Genomic DNA, 18711 nt, shown 5'->3' with positions numbered 1-18711 from the left:
AGCTTTAATCTTTAATATATATCTTTTTCTTCACACTGAAGTTGTATTTTTACATTATTTCCCCATCCATGCTACAACCTGCTGTATTTCCAAAAATTTCTACTTTGTGCAATTGGTGCCTAACACCAGGTTATGATCAAATGTTGTTCAAGAAATGGAAAGTGCAAGATTCAGATTGAGTACCCTACTGAATCAGAATTGAACTTATACATCTAAGTAATTGTAACAACGAATGCAATAACAGAGAACCTACCAGATTACGTGCTTCTTGTCCAGTTTCACTGACAATTAATTGTTTTTAATTACAGGCCATCAAGAAGTCACAGTGCCTTTCAACCAGCAAAGAATCCCTCTCTTCATCATCCCTTGTATTTTTGTTATTCTTTTGATTGCTGTGTCAATTGCTTTGGCTGCAGAATTACAGGGAGGCTTTCAGAAAGGTTGGTTAATTTAATCTTAAAAGCTCTGCCCCAGAATTATTATGGTTGATTCCTGCTAATCTTGCCATTCTACAATGCTTACAGTTTGCAGGAAGGATGTGGTCACAAGTTAGTTAGAGAAAAGACGCAAGGACATTAGACAATCAGAGAATTTTACTTAAACATTGTTGAAAAGACACCAGCATTTGAAACTTTTTATCTTGCACTCATCAGACGAGGGCACAAGAAACAGACTTGAAGAGTTTGCATTTAACACAACATGAGAAGTGGGTACTGATTTGTTGGAGCCTGATTGGCACAAAGATGAGGCAAATGGGATAGTTAACAGGCTATCTTCATTCTCAGACCTGTCAGAGAAATTAGAGTCATAGAGTTGTACAGCATGGAAACAGACCCGTCAGTCCAACCCATCCATGCTGACCAGATATCCCAACCCAATCTAGTCCCATCTGCCTGAAGCTGGCCCATATCCCTCCAAGCCTTTCCTATTCATATACCCATCCAAATGCCTCTTATAAGTTGCAATTGTACCAGCCTCTACCACTTCCTCTGGCAGCTCATGCCATACATGTACCACCCTCTATGTGAAAAAGTTGCCCCTACGGTTTCTTTTATATCTTTCCCCTCTTACCCTAAACCTATGCCCTCGAGTTCTGGACTCAACAACCCCAGGAAAAAGACTTTGCCTATTTACCCTAACCATGCCTCTCATAATTTTGGAAACCTCTATAAGCTCACCACTCAGCCATTGACGTTCCAGGGAAAGCAGCCCCAGCCTGTTCAGCCTTTCTCTATAGCTCAGATCCTCCAACCCTGGCAACATCCTTGTAGATCTTTTCAGAACCCTTTCAAGTTTCACAACATCTTTCCGATAGGAAGGAGACCAGAATTGCACGCAATATTCCAACAGTGGCCTAACCAATGTCCTTTACAATCGCAACATGACCTTCCAACTCCTGTACTCAATACTCAGACCAATAAAGGAAAGCGTACCAAACACCTTCTTCACTATCCTATCTACCTGTGACTCCACTTTCAAGGAGCTATGAACCTGCATTCCAAGGTCTCTTTGTTCAGCAACACTCTTTGGGACCTTACCATTAAGTGTATAAGTCCTGCTAAGATTTGCTTTCCCAAAATGCAGCACTTTGCATTTATTTGAATTAAACTCCACATCTCCACTTCTCAGCCCATTGGCCCATCTGGTCAAGATCCTGTTGTAATGTGAGGTAAGCCTCTTTGCTGTCCACTACACCTCCAATTTTGGTGTCATCTGCAAACTTACTAACTGTACCTCTTATGCTCGCATCCAAATCAATAGTATAAATGACAAAAAGTAGACGACCCAGCACCGATCCTTGTGGCACTCCACTGGTCACAGGCCTCCATAACCGAAAAACAGCCCTCCACTACCATCTTCTGTCTTCTACCTTTGAGCTAGTTCTGTATCCAAATGGCTAGTTCTCCCTGTATTCAATGAGATCTAACCAGATCACTCCAATGAGTGAATCAAATTGGCTTGGGACTGGTATTTGTGATACTGGAGAGCACTGGAGGAGCCTGAGACAGATCATCCGCTCGTTACTTCTGACTGAAGCTTGTTGCGAACTCATCAGCCTTATCTTTTGCACTAATGTGCTAGACACCTCCATCATTGAGGATGGGGATATTTGTGGAGCCACTTACTCCAGTGAGTTGTTTGATTGTCCATGACTATTCATGACTGGATGTGGAAGGACTATAGAGCTTAAATCTGATTAATTGATTGTGGATTCATTTAGCTTTATCAATCACTTGCTGTTTATGCCATTTGGCATGCAAGTTGTCCTGTTTGTTAGCTTCATTTTTTGACACCTCATTTTTAGGTATGCCTGAGGCTGTTCCTGGCATGCCATCTTGCACTCTCCATTGAACCAGGGTTGATCCACTGACTTGATGTAATAGTTGAGTGGGGGATATGACAGTCCATGAGGTTGTAGATTGTGCTGGAGTACAGTTCTGCTGCTGTTGATGGCCCGCAGTGCTTCATGGATGCCCAGTCTTGAGCTGCTAGATCAATTCAAAGTCTGCCCCATTTAGCACAGTAAATGGAGATTATTCTCAATGTGAAGGCGGGACTTCATCTCCACAAGGACGGTGCTGTGGTCACTTTTACCTACACTGTCATGGACAGATGCTTCAGCAGACAGCAGATTAGTAAGGATGAGGTCAAGTATGCTTTTTCCTCTTGTTGGTTCCTTCACCACCTGCCGCAGATCCAGTGCCAGATAATGCAATGGCGTGTATCCTCAAAGTGAGGTTGAGACACTGTTGCCTGGCTGCAACTCCAATAACATTCTTCTTGAGTGTTGTTGGGTCTGTATCCTTTCAAGCAAGTGAAGATTACTCTGTCACAGTCCTGACTCAATATTAGGCTGAACCTTAATCCTCTGCAATCTGAAATGAATGATATTTTTATGCATAGAGCGTGAGAAATGTTTCTGTCCAATAATTGTATTGAGGAAGTTTGGAGTCAGCAGGTTATGGTTTTAGGAAGGTTTAAATCACATTACTGTCTTCAAAATGACCATGGATTTTATGAATGATTACACTTAATTGCCAAGACAAATACATATTGACATACGGGTGCAGAAATTTCTTGAGGGCATAGCATCCTTCAGGGTTCAGTGAATGTAATGTCAAAGGTTATGTGAGAGGTTTCCAGGAAACGATAAAGAAAAATGGAGGTTGGAAAGCAGGTATTAGAGGTTGATATAACTTTTGACACATGTCTATGTATAATCTGGCATTCTTGGTTTCACAGGCTACGGAAAGACACAATATCCTGACAGTAGCTTTCCTGAGCCTGCTTATGAAGAGATTGAGATTCACAACCTTGGAACAGGACCAGGTAATTATCTTTGAGATTTATGCACATGACACATTACATTTAAGTGGAATGTTAATTTTAATTTTCCAATGTTTTCCATTTACAGATATCCAATCTAGCAGTTCACTGAAACTGGAATATTATGCAGGAAGTGAGCTACAGGAGGGTGACGATATACATTTGCAAGGTTGGCCAGTGTGCACCCTCTCTCACACCATTCCAGCACAAATTCCCAGTGGAGAGCAAGACAAAACAAAATAATCCCATCATAGTTAAGCTACTATATTAGTAATCGAGTTTTTTTTTAGCTTGAAGTCACTCATTAACTTAAATCCAATATAACGTATGAGTGTTAACTGAAATTGTATATCTTTCAACTGAAGCACACTGGCAGTATGGTTCAAGAGACATTGCATCATTATTTGTCACCCTCAGTAGATGGAAGGATGATTTTATTCACATATCAATATGCATTGTGATGAGCGTCAGACAAATTCACTGTTAGACAATTCATTTGGTAGTTTTTGGACTGTTGAAACTGATAGTTGAAACTGCATTTTTTTGTCCATATAAGTATAAATGTTCCATGTGTTCTTCTGTTCAGTGTTCCGAAGAAACAAAAGAAATATAGAGAGTGGCTCCATGAGCAAGTTCTGCACCTTTAAATGACACTTGTAGGGAGAGCCTGAATAGGCTGGGGCTGTTTTCCCTGGAGCGTCGGTGCTGAGGGTTGACCTTATAGAGGTTTATAAAGTCATGAGGGGCATGGATAGGGTAAATAGACAAGCTGTTGGGAGAGTCTAGAATGAGAGGGCAAAAGTTGAGGGTAAGACAGGAAAGATTTCGAAGGGACTTAAGGGGCAACTTTTTCACACTTTTATGGAATGAGCTGCTAGTGGAAGTGGTGGAGGCTGATACAACATTTAAAAGACAGTTGGCTGGGTACATGAATAGGAAGGGTCTGGAGGGATATGGGCCAAGTGCTAGAAAATGGGGCTGGGTTAATTTAGGATATCTGGTCAGCACAGATGAGTTGGACTGAAGAGCCTGTTTCCGTGCAGTACAACTCTGACTCGATGATATGTTAAGGCTGTTTGAAATGTTGGTAATGGAAAATACACAAATTGCTAACGTGCTCAGCAATTAGAAATAAATATTAATTTTTTTTCAAATCAACAGAAAGGTCCTCAGGCCATGCATTTTCCTTTAAGCTATTCCCATTTTTACACACACAATCTTTTATTTAGAAGTCTTAAGTAGGTTTCTAAAGAATCCACAACACTTGGTAATTAAGTTTCTCAATTAAAATAGTTATATATTTTTGTTGAGTCAGTGATGGCTGAATGACTACATGGAGCAGTTTTAATTGATAATGAACCAAATGGCAATGCACTGGATTCCTAAAATGTCAGTAAACAAAACTGGTTAATTTGGGACTTAAGTGTAATAAGTTCATAACACCTGCCTATTTTTCTTTTCTTTTAGATTCATTTGCTTCATTTGGTACTGAATTTGGAAGAGAATATGATGATATTCAATAATTTGAGAAGGAGCTGGTTTGACTTTCATCATTGCATTACTGATTTTTTAAAAAACCCACATTGGTTAATCATGTTTCACTATTGAATGAAGTATGTAATGTTACTGCAATGACTATGTGCAGCAGTTGCAAACTAGCTAAATGAATGAAATAGTAAATGAAAAATGATCTTTCATACTGAGTATATTAAGTGTAATTCAGTTCTATGCTGTAGAGTAGTCTATTGATCCAATTGAATTGTTTGCTTTTAAATTGTTCACAACCTTGAATTCTATCTGTTTAAGGACTGATTCTTACATATTTCTCTCAGAAATGAATAAGTAGTATCTAAAACATCTGAGAACTTTCCTCCCTTTCCAAAATTGACTGGCAAAACAATACTTGGGATAGAAAATATCAGCCTCAACATCAACACTTACAGTTGCAGATCATGAAGAACTAGCATCATGAATCTTATGGAGTGACGCTGAATGAATGACAAACAGCAGAAGTAGAACTGCATTTCCATCAAACAAATGTGAGATAATAACTTACTTTTGCAGCAAACAGAGTTTGTTCAGTTAATGAATCATGGTTACTGATTTGAAAAAAGACAAGAAAATTACTTGGCATGAAGTTGCATTTTATCATTGTTACAGTTGGATCAATGAAAACTGTTTGCATGGGGAGAGGTGGTGGTGTGAGAGAGATATAAAACTGCCTTTTGTGGTTCGCATTTACATTCATAAAGGTCCAAGATAGGAAAATAAAAATACGTTTCAATTGCTTGACCAATGCAGAAATATTAATTCAGTTCTTTATTTAGATTTATGTTTCAATATTTCCACATGTATTGCATACAAATGAAATAAATGATATTTGACCAAAATTTGCAATCCATATTGATTTGTCCATTTTTTAATCTGCCTTTTTGGACGTGTGATAATCAGGTGGGACTTGAATCTGGTCCTTCGTGCTCAGAGGTAGATTTGTAAGCAAATTATAACTAAATGTTGTTTAATAATTGGCTGTAATTGACTACCATAACTATCTGAGGTTGAACATTCCCAAAACCAATGTGAGATTTATGTAGAAGAATCTCCAGCACAGCAAAAGAAGAAAACTTGTATTATTCCATTCAGCTTTATCTTGATACAGGGCTTTGAAAAAAAATCAATGAATTCTATTTTAATTTGAACAACAGCTCATCACAAACATTCCACTGTGCAACATAATATAATTCTCTGATATACTGATGATGTGAAGATGCTGGTGTGAGACTGAGGTGGACAAAGTCAGAAGTCAAACGACCCCAGGTTGAAGTCCAACAGGTTTATTTAGAATCAGAAGTTTTCAGAGTGCTTCTCCTTCATCAGGTGAAGTGCCTTCACTTGACAAAGGAGCAGTGCTTCAAAAGCTTGTGATTTCAAATAAACTGTTGGACTATAACCGGGTTGTGTGACTTGTGACTTTGATATACTCATAATATTGCTGTTAACCCAGAAACATTAAATGTAATTTATTTGAGACATGAAAAAGCAAAACTGTGAAGAAATACAATTGATAACTGAAGAATCACTGGGGTGAAATTCATCAGAAAGGATCTGATAGATGTTTTGCTTTACCCACACTGTCCAGTTCTTTCAATTAATGCTTCAACAAGAAAATAGAATTACATCCTTATAGAGACTTCATGACTGCAGGATTCTCCCAAACACTTTCCAATCAATAAAGAACATCTTAATTGGTATCACTATTGCTCTGACATCAAATCACAGATAATCATCTTGACATTGAGCTCAGAGATGGATACATCCTGGCCAAATCAATGGTTAAGCTTCAGCATGTCCTGTCATACATCTGTGCTAACCACTGTGCCACCGTGCTGCCTCACAGCGCCAGAGACCCGGGGTCAATTCCCGCCTCAGGCGACTGACTGTGTGGAGTTTGCACGTTCTCCCCGTGTCTGCGTGGGTTTCCTCCCACAGTCCAAAGATGCGCAGGTCAGGTGAATTGGCCATGCTAAATTGCCCGTAGTGTTAGGTAAGGGGTAAATGTAGGGGTATGGGTGGGTTGCGCTTCGGCGGGTCGGTGTGGACTTGTTGGGCCGAAGGGCCTGTTTCCACACGGTAATATAATCTCTCATAATGCAGACAAATTCCCATTATCATGTACTGTTTTGAAACAATTGTAGCTCCAGAAAAACTGACAATTAATAATTAAACTCACCCCATACACAGACCAAAATCCAAGATCAAAGATTAATTTTGTATGATGTATATTAGAAATATTTCATCACACTAGTTATTGATATATCTGCCAAGTGAAGGAGGTCTTCCTACTCCTAATCATACAAGTCCTCTTAACTCAATGGGCAATCAATTCAAACAATTTTGGAATGGAGAACAGCTACTGGCCTTGCCAGAGATCCAAATCCAATGAAAAGATGGAAAAAAAATTTGGTTGCTATGAAATATTGTTGACTTTTAATTTATTCTGGTGTAGATTTACTTCTTTCTTATTGCATTTCTAAGCCTTGGTTATGACCATACAATGATGATATCTGCCAGTTTTGTCATGATTTCAGCTTGAGACTGAGTGTCACGATGGGAGTTTGATGAGTAAGAGAATGACCAAGTAAATATGCAAACAAGTAACTGCATTTCACAGGGACCTCATGAAAGAGTGTGACAGTAATAATTAAGGAGTTGTCATAAAAGAGCTGCTGCTGTCCATGACTTCAGAGTTGACCAAGCAATTCAATTGTGAGGTCTCAGATAAACTGTCATTAATTCGTGAGGGAAACATTTCTTATTTATTTTTCAGAATTCAAATTAGTTGTGTAGTTGCAAGATTTTTTTCACTAGTAATGAGTTTTACAAAAGATGGTTAATTTTATTTGATTGACACCTGAATATTCTCTCTTTATTTTGACCAGGAATTTCAAAAAATGAAGAGGGCGGAGTATTGATTCAATTAAGGATAAAAGAACTGGTAGGATTAGTGACACCACTTAAAAGTTCATCAGTAAGATTAATTAAGTAAGCTTAATTGAGTTCAGAGATGGATGCATCCTGGCCAAATCAATGGTCAAGCTTCAGCATGTCCTGTCATACATCTGTGCTAACCACTGTGCCACCTGTGGGCAGCACGGTGGCACAGTGGTTAGCACTGCTGCCTCACAGTGCCAGAGACCAGGGGTCAATTCCCGCCTCAGGTGACTGACTGTGTGGAGTTTGCACGTTCTCCCCGTGTCTGCGTGGGTTTCCTATTAAAATGGCAGAACAGGTGAAATGTGATGGTGCAGTATGTGGATACTGGGCACACCAATGTAATCCAAGGGATGCAAGTTTCTATGAAGCACAATGTAGCTGAAGGAACTTTGGCTTAGTGCATTTCAACTGAAGGTTGAGCTGCAGAAACTGTGACACAAATCAGTGAGGGGGAGAGTTACTTGGACACTTTGCTTTGGGAGGCAGTCACATCTCTTAGGAGAGTATCATCTAATTTGGTCCTTGGTCAGACTGGAGGGTGTGACTATGAATGAGGCAAGAAAGTGGATTGAGAATGTAGTCATGGAGAACTTGCAGCCTTTTAAATTATTTCATTGTTTATGATAATAGAGCTAGCTAAAGAAAATGGATGACCTCGGTAGAAATTTAACTCTCAGCAAAGATTGTTTCTAGTTCGACATAACAACTCTTTTAAATGGATGCATCATCCATTGATAAGTAATGAATTTAAGGAGAGAACTGAGTTCAGTTTACAACAATTAGTTGCAGTTCAGTTGTGTGTCAAGATCAGGTGAGTTAAGTATTAATAACATATTTTGTTTTGGTGTGGTTAATTCAGGAGACTGGTGTCATATCTTGACTTTTTCTGCAGATGTATGTTCTGAGGTAAGATGTCTCCTATGATCCCAGGTTACCAGAAATTCATTTTGGAAGAAAGCCTTGATATTTCTTGATTGACAGTGAATCAAATAAGAAGATACTTTCAAATAGAAGTTTTGTTTGAAGCCAGATAATTTTGTATTTTAATTGGCTTAAATCTTAACTAAGGGAGCTTGAAGAAATAGCAGCAATATAAAACATGTGATTTTAGAGGTGGTCGAAAGGTGTGTCAGGGTGGACCGAGAACTGGAAGAGGCATGGGGTGGACCGAGAGCCGGAAGGTGTGTAGGGATGGGCTGCCTTAGTCTGGTCGGAAGGTGGGAGGAACGGGGGCTTGCTGGTTCTGTATTGTCTGCACTTTTGTATGTAACAATATTATCTCATGTACAATGTCATTGTCGCTGTCTTTTATATGTGGAACTGGGATTTGAGATTTGTCCTCATCTCCCTGCAAAGTGATTGAACGATAGGGTTTGGGGCCTAGCTTTGCTGCTCCTCTCCCTTGTAAAATTGCTGTTGCATACAGCTGTAACTGTTAACTGTTTTTTGTAAACTGTTTTGTAATTTGTTTAATAAAATATTATAAAACATGTGGTTTGTACTTCTATATGGCTTTGGAATTGTGTTGTAACTTAGCAATGTGTTATGTTTTAATGCTTTGAAAAAGAGATGATTGAGAGAAAAATAGGTGAACTCATTATGTACATCCTCCAAAATGATTACCCAGAGATGAATAATCCATTTGAAATCAACTTTGTCACACCATTTAGAATCCTAAATATTTCAATCAGATCAGTTGTCACTCTTTAAGTTCTCCAGTCCCTATACACATCTATCCGCCATGACGAAGGCCTCCAAGCTCTCTGTTTCTTCCTCTCCCGTTGGCCCCACTAGTACCCTTCCACTGACTGTTTTTAAGTTGAACTGGTCCTCACTCTCAATAATTTCTCCTTTGAGTGTTCCCACTTTCTCCAGACGAAAGGGGTAGCCATGGATACTTGCATGAGCTCTAGCTATGCTTGTCTCTTCTTTGGATATGTCGAACAGACCATCTTCTGTAAGTGCACCGGCACCACTCCCTACTTTTTCCTCCGCTACATTGATGACATGAGGAGATTGAACAGTTCATCATCTTCACTAACACCTTAAGTTCATCTGGACTATCTTGGACACCCCCTTGCCCTTCCTGGACCTCTCCATCTCCATCAACGGTGACCGATTTAACACTGGCATCTTCTGCAATCCCATCGAATCCCACAGCGACCTCCTCCCAGCCTTCCTTGTGTAAAAACACTATCCCTTATTGCCAAATCCTCTGCCTCCACCGCATCTGCTCCCAGGAGGACTAATTCCACCACAGAACAAAGCAGATGGCCTCCTTCTTCAAAGACCGCAATTTCCCCTCACACATTTTTCATGATGCCCTTTAGCACATCTCATCCACTTCCCGCACCTCCACCCATAAACCCCACCCTCCAAAGACAACAAGGACAGACCCCCCCCCCACCCTGGTCGTCACCTTCCACCCCACCAACCTCCGGATGCATTGCATCATCTTCCACCATTTCTGCCATCTAAAAACAGACCCCACCATCAGTAATATATTTCCCTCCCCACCTGATCTTCATTCCATAAAGACCATTCCCTCCATGACTCTCTTGTCAGGTCCACGGGATCAATCACGGGTGAGGGATCAATGTGGTTTCCTTATTTCCCCTTTCCACATCTTATCCCCAATCCAGCATTGCAACTTCCACCGTCCTCTTGACCTGTCCTACCTGTCCATCCTCCTTTCCATCTATCCGCCCCACCTTCTTCTCTGATCTATCACCTTCACCGCAACCTTCATCTACCTATTGAACTCTCAACTTCCTTTGATTCAGCCCCATGCCCCTCCCAATTATCTCTCAGCTCCCTTGGCCCACAAACCACATTCCCAATGAAGGGCTTCTGCCCAAAGTGTCGATTCTCCTGCTCCTCAGATGCTGCCTAACCGGCCGTGCTTTTCCAGCAGCACACTCTCGACTCTGATCTCCAGCATCTTAAGTCCTCACTTTCTCCATATGTCCTTTGGTCAATAACCTAGTTGATTTAGATTACAACAAAAGACACCTATCAGGTCAATCAAGCCAGTACCTTGAGAAAAATGGCAAGGGATGGACAGGAATGGCCAATTTTCCTATGTGCTCAGACTAGAGATTGAAATCTGCAGACTTCTGTTGAAGAAGGTTGAGATGAATTCAGCTCTGAATTTAGGTTTGGTCATTAGTTTTGCGTGTTTATTTTCTACCATATTATTATTTGCAGTGCAGTAATATTTGCATTGGAGGAGGCTGCAATTCACAATTTCACATATAGTTTCATTATTGAAATGAATCAGGAATTGATTAAGGCAGTTTTTTTTGATACCCAACTGTGGGCAACATGTGTGTTCATCTAGAAATGTGTCTGCATGTTATTCCAGACATGACATCATCATTTAGAAAGTGTTGGTGGCATCATTTGCAAATATTGCAATGAAGATGCGCAGTAAGTGCATTCATCTTTGAAACAAATTTCAGTGGCAGAAATGGGAGTGATGGGAGGACAGAGTGAGGGAGTAAGGATGAATGGGGTTAGGGGAGAATTGGTGGAGGGGGGAGAGATTTTATGCTGGCATCCCCACCACCCTCCATTCACAAAACCCAGATCCTGATTCCCCTCTCCTGTATTCCAATCTCAATTCCCCTTCCAATTTGCATTCGCTAGAACCATTTAAAGCGCTTGCATAATGTAAAGCAGCATATAAAGATCATACGCTAGTGTCAGCAAACATAACCAAAAGTGCTTCCTAAGCCCCACAAGTATGCACATGTGCCAATCCAAAGACACACATGCATGACTCCAAACACTATCTAATCACGTGGAATGTATGTGTGGTAAGGCCAATATTTGCTGCCTTCCCATAAGTGACATGAACATGGCGGTGATTAGATGTCTTTGTGAACCTTTGAAGTATACAGGGAATTGTACATCTGCAATGCTACAAGGAAGGAATTGCAGGATTTTGACCCAGTGACAGAAGGAATGGTGATATAATTTAACATCATGATGGTGTGATGTGTGATGAAGAGGGAATTGCATCTGGTGATTTTCCCATCGATCTGCTGTCCTTGTTCTCCTAAGTGGTAGGGGCCACAAGTTTGAAGTTTTTTCTCAAAGGAGCCTATATTAGCTGGAACGGTACATACATGTACTGGAGATAGTAAACACTGCTACCAGCGCATACTGGTGAAGAGGATGAATGTTGATGGTGATGTATCAGTTGCCCATAAAGTGGGCTATTTTTTCTGGTACATGGTGTAGATTTCTGAATGTTTCAGAGTTGCAGTCATCCAGGCCCACGGGAAGTATTTCATTACAGTCTTCACTTGCCCCTTCTAGATGGTGGTCAGGGATTGGGAAGTCGGGGGCGGGGGCAGGGGGGGCGGGGGGGGTGAGTTACCAGCTTCAGAATTCCTACACTCTGAAGTGGGGATGGTGGGAGAGACATTTCTGCATGTGTTCTATTTCCTACTCCTGCACCTCAAACAATCTCACTCTAAACTCTACTTGCCGCCATTTTGCTAATTCAGTTACTCTGCCAACGTCCACTAGCAGTTTCTCTAATTTCTACAATATTTAATTTGCTAATTATCTTGACACCACTATTATACTTGAATGTTTGTTTGCTCCCTCATACCATTGACATTAAATAGTAATATTATTCATGGGACAACCTATTATCTTCCCACAACTGAAACATTTCTACATCATCAGTGCAACTGACACTTGAACAAGTTTTTCAAAGCTTTCTCATCTTCACCACATCATATGCTTTTTCTTTTTCTTTTTCTTTTATACTATGCCTGTCTTCCAATGTCAGCTGAATTTGCATCGTCCTCCCCTTTGGTATCTTTCTTCTTCCTTGGGAAGAATTTCTGCTGTGCCTCCTAAGTTACCAACAGAAATTCCTGCCATTGCTGCTGCACCATCTTCCCTACTAGGATCCCCTTCCAAACAATTCTGGGCAGATCTTTCCTCAGGTCTTTGCAGCTACCACCACTCTGATTCAAATACCATTACATCTGATTGCAGCTTCTCCCTCTCAAACTGCATGGTCAATTCTATCATTTCATGGTTACTGCTCCCACTCGGGGTTCCTTCACCAAGTCTGCCTCATAACACATCATCAAATCTAGAGTTGCCATTTTTCTCATGTGGTTTTCCATGTGCTGCTCCAAATAAAAATCTCATGCACATTTCAAGAATTCGTTTTCCTTAGATCTCTTCTGAAACTGTTTTTCCCAAGCCACCAGCATGTTGAATATTCCACATGATTATTGCAATAGTACCTATTTATCTCCTGATTTATTTTCTGCCAAAATCCTGAGTACTGCAATGGGGACTGCCTATCACTCCCATCAGGGCGTTTGTATCCCATTGTAGTTCCTCAGATACAAATTCTTTGCTTTCCAACTTTATATCACTTCCTGCTATTGATTAAATTTTATTTCTTACTGACAAGACAGCTACATCCCATCTCCCCATCTGTCTGCCCCTTCAATCGGACACGTATCATTGGATATTTAGTTCCAGCCCAGATCTTTGCAGCCTTGCATCTATGATACACACAGCTTCCTTCCAGCCAAGGTCAATCTGTGCTACAAACTCATTTACCTTGTTTCATAGACTGTAATTAAGAATGACTCCTGTGTTGACTACCCCGCCTCATAGCTGTCCCTTTATCTCTTGTGCCTGAAGCTAGATTCCTGAGCTTTTCCACACTCCTGTGTTCGCACACTTTTGAAACTTTTAATGATCTCTGCTGAGCCTCCCCATACTTTAAACATTTCCTCAAATCCCCACTCCTCTCCTCACTATTTAGTCTAACGTTCTATCGACAGCATTTGTTATGCAATTGATCTGGTCCCAGCATGATTGTGGAGCTCATCCCAATAGAACAGTTCCCTCCTTCCCCAGTACTGTGCCAATGACCAATGAATTCATATCCATTTCTCCCACACCAATCTTGGAGCCACATGTTTACATCTCGAACCTAGATGTGCCTATGCCAGTTAGCTGTGGCTAATTAATAATCATGAGATGATTACCTATTTGGTTCTGCTTTTTAATTTAGCCCCACCAGGTCATATTCCCTCAGCAAATCTTTCTATCAATATTGTTACTTAGAACTGGATCTTTCCCTTCCCAAGCCAAGTTCCTCTATAGCCCAAATGAGATATCCTGAATCCACGCATCAGGCAGGTAGCACAACCTTTGGGACTCTTAATCCTGGCCACCGAGAACAGTAACCATTCCTCTGACTATACTAGCCCTGATTAGAACAACATTTGTCTTTTCACCTCCTCTTGAATGATTCTCTGTATCATCATCAATTTGCTCATACTTCCTACAGACTCTGCTCTCATCCATACAGAAAGTAAGAATCTCAAGCCTGTTGGATAAGCTCAAAGGCTGAGGCTCCTTCAGCACTACCTTTTAGAATATCTTTGAGAGCCTCACTTATAGTTATGCCCTCTTTGCCAAATTATAAGCATGTGACTGCCTCCTGAAACACTGCATGTAGGTAAAGTCTCTCCCTCCCTGACGAGTAGTGGTGGTCAAAGCTCAGATTCCAACTAATCAACTCTGAGCTGCATTTCCTGAAGTAATTAACACTTGTTACAGATGTGTTCACTACAAATCAAAATGGGATCAACCAGCTCCCACATCATGGAGGTATAATGCATCTCCTGGCCCTGCATCTCTGTTTTGTTCACTTAGTTTTTAAAAACAAAAATTAAAAACTTCTTATTGGCCTTTTAATTTGTTACCTGCAAATATGAACTAATAAAATCAAAATGTGGAGGTGCTGGTATTGGACTTGCTTGGACAAAGTTAAAAAAATCCACACAGCACCAAGTTAGTGTCCAACAGATTTATTTGGAAGTAAACACACCTCTTCCCCTGCTGCACTGAATTCCCATGCTTCTTCCACATTTTCCAAAATACACTGCAGATGTTTCGCATTCCAATGTGATTCCTCCTTTCTGACCTTCGATCGTTTACCGGTCTTTTCATTGGGATCAACAGTACACAATCATTAAATGTATCAGTTAAAGCAATTATAATTCTTTGTTGAGTGAGTATTGGGTACATAGATATGTAGAATTATAGTATTAACTGCTTTACTATTAATTTGTTATGTGATTGATTAGACTGGGCTATTTGAAAATTGCACTTGTAATGTTTGGACATAAGTTAAGAGTAGTAAGTTTATTATGTCAACCTGTCTTCCTTTTTTTAAAGATTTGTTCCCTCCATCTGATGCGGAATTTGAAACAGAATCTGATGAAATTGGAGATGGAGTTGTGAGGACTATCACCTGAACAAGAGTGGAATTGAGGAAAAGGTTAATGAAAAACAATCTTACATTTGTCATTTATTTATTGGTAATGGTGTGGCACAAAATTTGATGTTAAAAATAACAAGTCCCATCCAACCAATTTAGCAATCATTACAGTTGGAAAGGCTCTAAGGAAGAGTATGAAAAATCTACTAATTAAAATGTGGAGAATGGTAAATCATAACAGTTAGATTTAGAACTAAATAAAAATCAGAGCAAGATTTAATATGATTTGACTTAATTGGAGTACAAATTTTATATGTTACAATTTTCCTTTATAATTTACTTTGGGAAAATTTTAGTTAGGAGCACCTTATTCTATCATATTGTGTAATGTGAATTACTAAAGATGTCATGTTATTGTGATGAGAATTGAACTCTGGTGTGAAGTTGCTTAACAAATGAAACCGTGAATGAGGTGTTATCCTCTCACCTGAGCATACAAAATCTAATTCAATTTGACACTGCAGACTAATGTAGACGTGTGAATTGTTGTTTTCTCAAAAATGTTCACAAATTTGAAATCAAACTATTACAGGAGAGATTCTTATAAGTAATTCCTCAAAGGAGTATGTTTCTAATGTACCAAAAGTTTCATTTAATTTACAATATATTTGGGCAACACAGCTTTTAGTAGAGAAAACATCAGTCTGTGCATCAGCATTTTGAATTGCAGTTAATGAAGGTGCATTGCTATGATTCTTACAAAATGACACAGAACGAACGACAAACTTATAATCAAAGAAAAGTAATGGAACTGCAATTCCATCTCACAAATCAACTAAAAAGATGATATACTAAATAAAGGAAAGCAAGCAATCCAAAATTATTGATTTACAAAGTCTATCAAATTTAAGTTATAGCCATATTACTTAAAATTGTTTGCATTGAGAGGTTAGTAAGAAAAATCTACAAATCTGTCCATTGTAAATAGAATTTACATTTGTAAAAGTCCAATATAGAATCTCTGAACATGAATTGCTCAACTAATCCACCAATCATTATTCAATGAAAATAGTCTCCTTTCAGTGGTTGATATAGTTTTACGAATGCGGTCTGAAAAACCTTAGAAGACTTCAGTATGTTAAAGACATGACTTAAATGGAAGGTGTTTTTAAATCAAAAGGATTCACATTCAATACAGGTAGGAACTGGAATTAAATCATGATTATGGTTTTCAATCCTTCCTTCTTCAAAAAAACAAGATACTGTATGGTTTGCCAAGCAGATTTCCTATTTGTTTGTGTTGTACTGTTATTGAAAGTCTGGGTAAAAATGAAATCACACTTTGTACTGTATGTGAACCCCATGTTCTGCAGCCTGCTCACCGAAGCTTGTCCTGTTGCTGCAAGCCTCAATGCAGAAAGATTTTAGGTTTTGATTGTGTACCAGGTGGCAACCATAGATGCTCAGATAAGCAATTGCTGATGACAACAACCTCACGAGCTTGCAAAGCTGTTGTCACCAGCAGTTCAGATCATTAGGTAAATACTGTTAACACAACTCAAAAATAAATGGGATTTTCTGTGCTACCAGCTGGGTTTCAAAGCATAGCTATGAAGATGAACCAAGAGAGTCAACAACAAATATTTTAATATTTAAGCAATCTAAGTAACCAATCACTGCTGGAGATAATTTTAATAAAATTGTCAGCTAAGATCCTTGTCTTTAAGTCCTACATGCTGCAGAAACTCTAGAACATTCCAGTGGCTTAAAAAGAAAGTGCAGAAATATCTTTACTTTCTCAAATAACAGCTGTTATTTTTGAGTTTGAGGGACAATACTGACTCTGTTAGTTTAATAATTAAATTTAGAGATTCCAGAGGGGCACTTTCCGTACTTCCAGAGAGGACCTTTGAGTGTTTCTTCAGATTGTTGGGAGTCTAGCAGTCCTGGAATCCTTCATTAGAATTGTTTTTTGCAATGGCAAAGATACTCAATTATTGAAGGGCTGACTTCGGTGAGATGGGAAGGAGTCCTGCCCAGGTCAATGGAAATCAAAATTGGTTGAATGACTATTGTGCAGCATTAACTATGTTCTTCAGATTACAAGACCATCTGTCACAGAATCAGAATTAGACCGTTCAGCCAATTGACTCTGCTGTACTATTCGATTATGTCTGATATGTTTCTCAATCCCACTCCCCTGCCTTCTTCTATTACTTTTGATCTTCTTACAAATGAAGAACCTATCTCTGCCTTATCTTATTTCAGAGCTTCGTCTGCAGCACCTTGTCAAAAGTCTTAGGGGAATCTGATGAGATCAAGTTCACTGGCTGTCTTTTGTCAAATTTGCTTGTTACTTCCCCAAAGAATTCTAAAAGATTTGTCAAGTGTGACTGTTATGTGATGAAGCCATGCTTTGTCAATCATATTTGCCATTCACTTCCAAATACTCAGCAATATCATCCTTAATAGTCTATTTACATTCTTACTAATGACTAAAGCTAATTGGCCTAAAGTTTTCTGTCTTCTGGATCCCTCTCTTCTTAAGCTGGTGTATTAAATAAAGCATTTTCCAGTCAACAGTGATCCTTCCTGACCCTAGTGATTCATAAAAGGTCACCACCAATGCCTCAACCTTCTCCTCAGCTCTGTCCTTTCGAACTCTGGATTGTCATGCATCTGATCTGGAGGTATAAAGTTCTTCAAACACTTCAACATCCTCAACACATTCACCTTCATGATAACCATTATGCTTACCTCTACCCCAATTTGATGGAAGTACTGGAATGCTACTAAGGTCTTCCACTGTGAAAACTGATACAAACAACATGTATTAGTTGTTTGCCATTTCATTATTCACCATTACTACTTCTGCAGTTTCATTTTTCAGTTTTTCAATGTCCACTCTTGCCACACTCTTGTCCTTTGATGTCAAAAATGAACAGTCAGTTGTGAATGGTGGTGGACAATTAAGCAACTCACTGGAGGAGGAAATTCCATGCATATCCATATTCTTAATGATGGAAGAGTCCAACATATCTGTGCAAAAGACAAGGCTGAAGCATTTGTCAGCCAGAAATATTGAGTGGACAATCCATCTCTGCCTCCTCCAGTGATCCCCAGCCTTTAGCCAATTCTATTCACTCCAAGTAATATCAAGAAATAGAGTCAGAGTCATAGAGATGTCCAGCATGGCAACAGAACCTTTGGTCCAACTTGTCCACACCGACCAGATATCCCAACCCAATATAGTCCCACCTGCCAGCACCTGGTCCATATCCCTCCAAACCCTTTCTATTCATATACCCATCCAAATGCCTCTTAAATGTTGCAATGTACAAGCCTCTACCACTTCCTCTGGCAGCTCATTCCATACCCATACCACCTTGTGTGAAAAAGTTACTCCTTAGGTCTCTTTCATATCTTTCCCCTTTCACCCTAAACTTATGCCCTCCAGTTCTGGACTCCCTGACCCCAGAAAAAAGACTTTGCCTATTTACCCTCTCCATGCCCCTCAATTTTGTAAACCTCTATAAGGTCACCCCTCAGCCTCCGACGCTCCAGGGAAAACAGCCCCAGTCTGTTCAGCCTTTCCCTATAGCTCAAATCCTCCAACC

At 39.7% G+C, this 18711-nt stretch overlaps 1 protein-coding gene across 1 annotated transcript in view; it reads left to right on the top strand.

Moving 5' to 3' along the window:
• The window catches only part of LOC140478634 (scavenger receptor cysteine-rich domain-containing protein DMBT1-like), a 151795-nt gene that overhangs the window by 25860 nt on the left and 107224 nt on the right, over positions 1–18711 (top strand). The window contains exons 6-8 of the mRNA XM_072571852.1: positions 309–440; positions 3244–3330; positions 3416–3496. Coding sequence (XP_072427953.1) covers positions 309–440; positions 3244–3330; positions 3416–3496 — 300 coding nt within the window. The remainder of the gene's footprint in view (positions 1–308; positions 441–3243; positions 3331–3415; positions 3497–18711) is intronic.

Source organism: Chiloscyllium punctatum, chromosome 6 (assembly GCF_047496795.1).
Source record: "Chiloscyllium punctatum isolate Juve2018m chromosome 6, sChiPun1.3, whole genome shotgun sequence".
Lineage (NCBI taxonomy): Eukaryota > Metazoa > Chordata > Chondrichthyes > Orectolobiformes > Hemiscylliidae > Chiloscyllium > Chiloscyllium punctatum.
The sequence above is the reverse complement of the archived record's forward strand: the minus strand, read 5'-3'. Positions and strand labels throughout refer to the sequence as shown.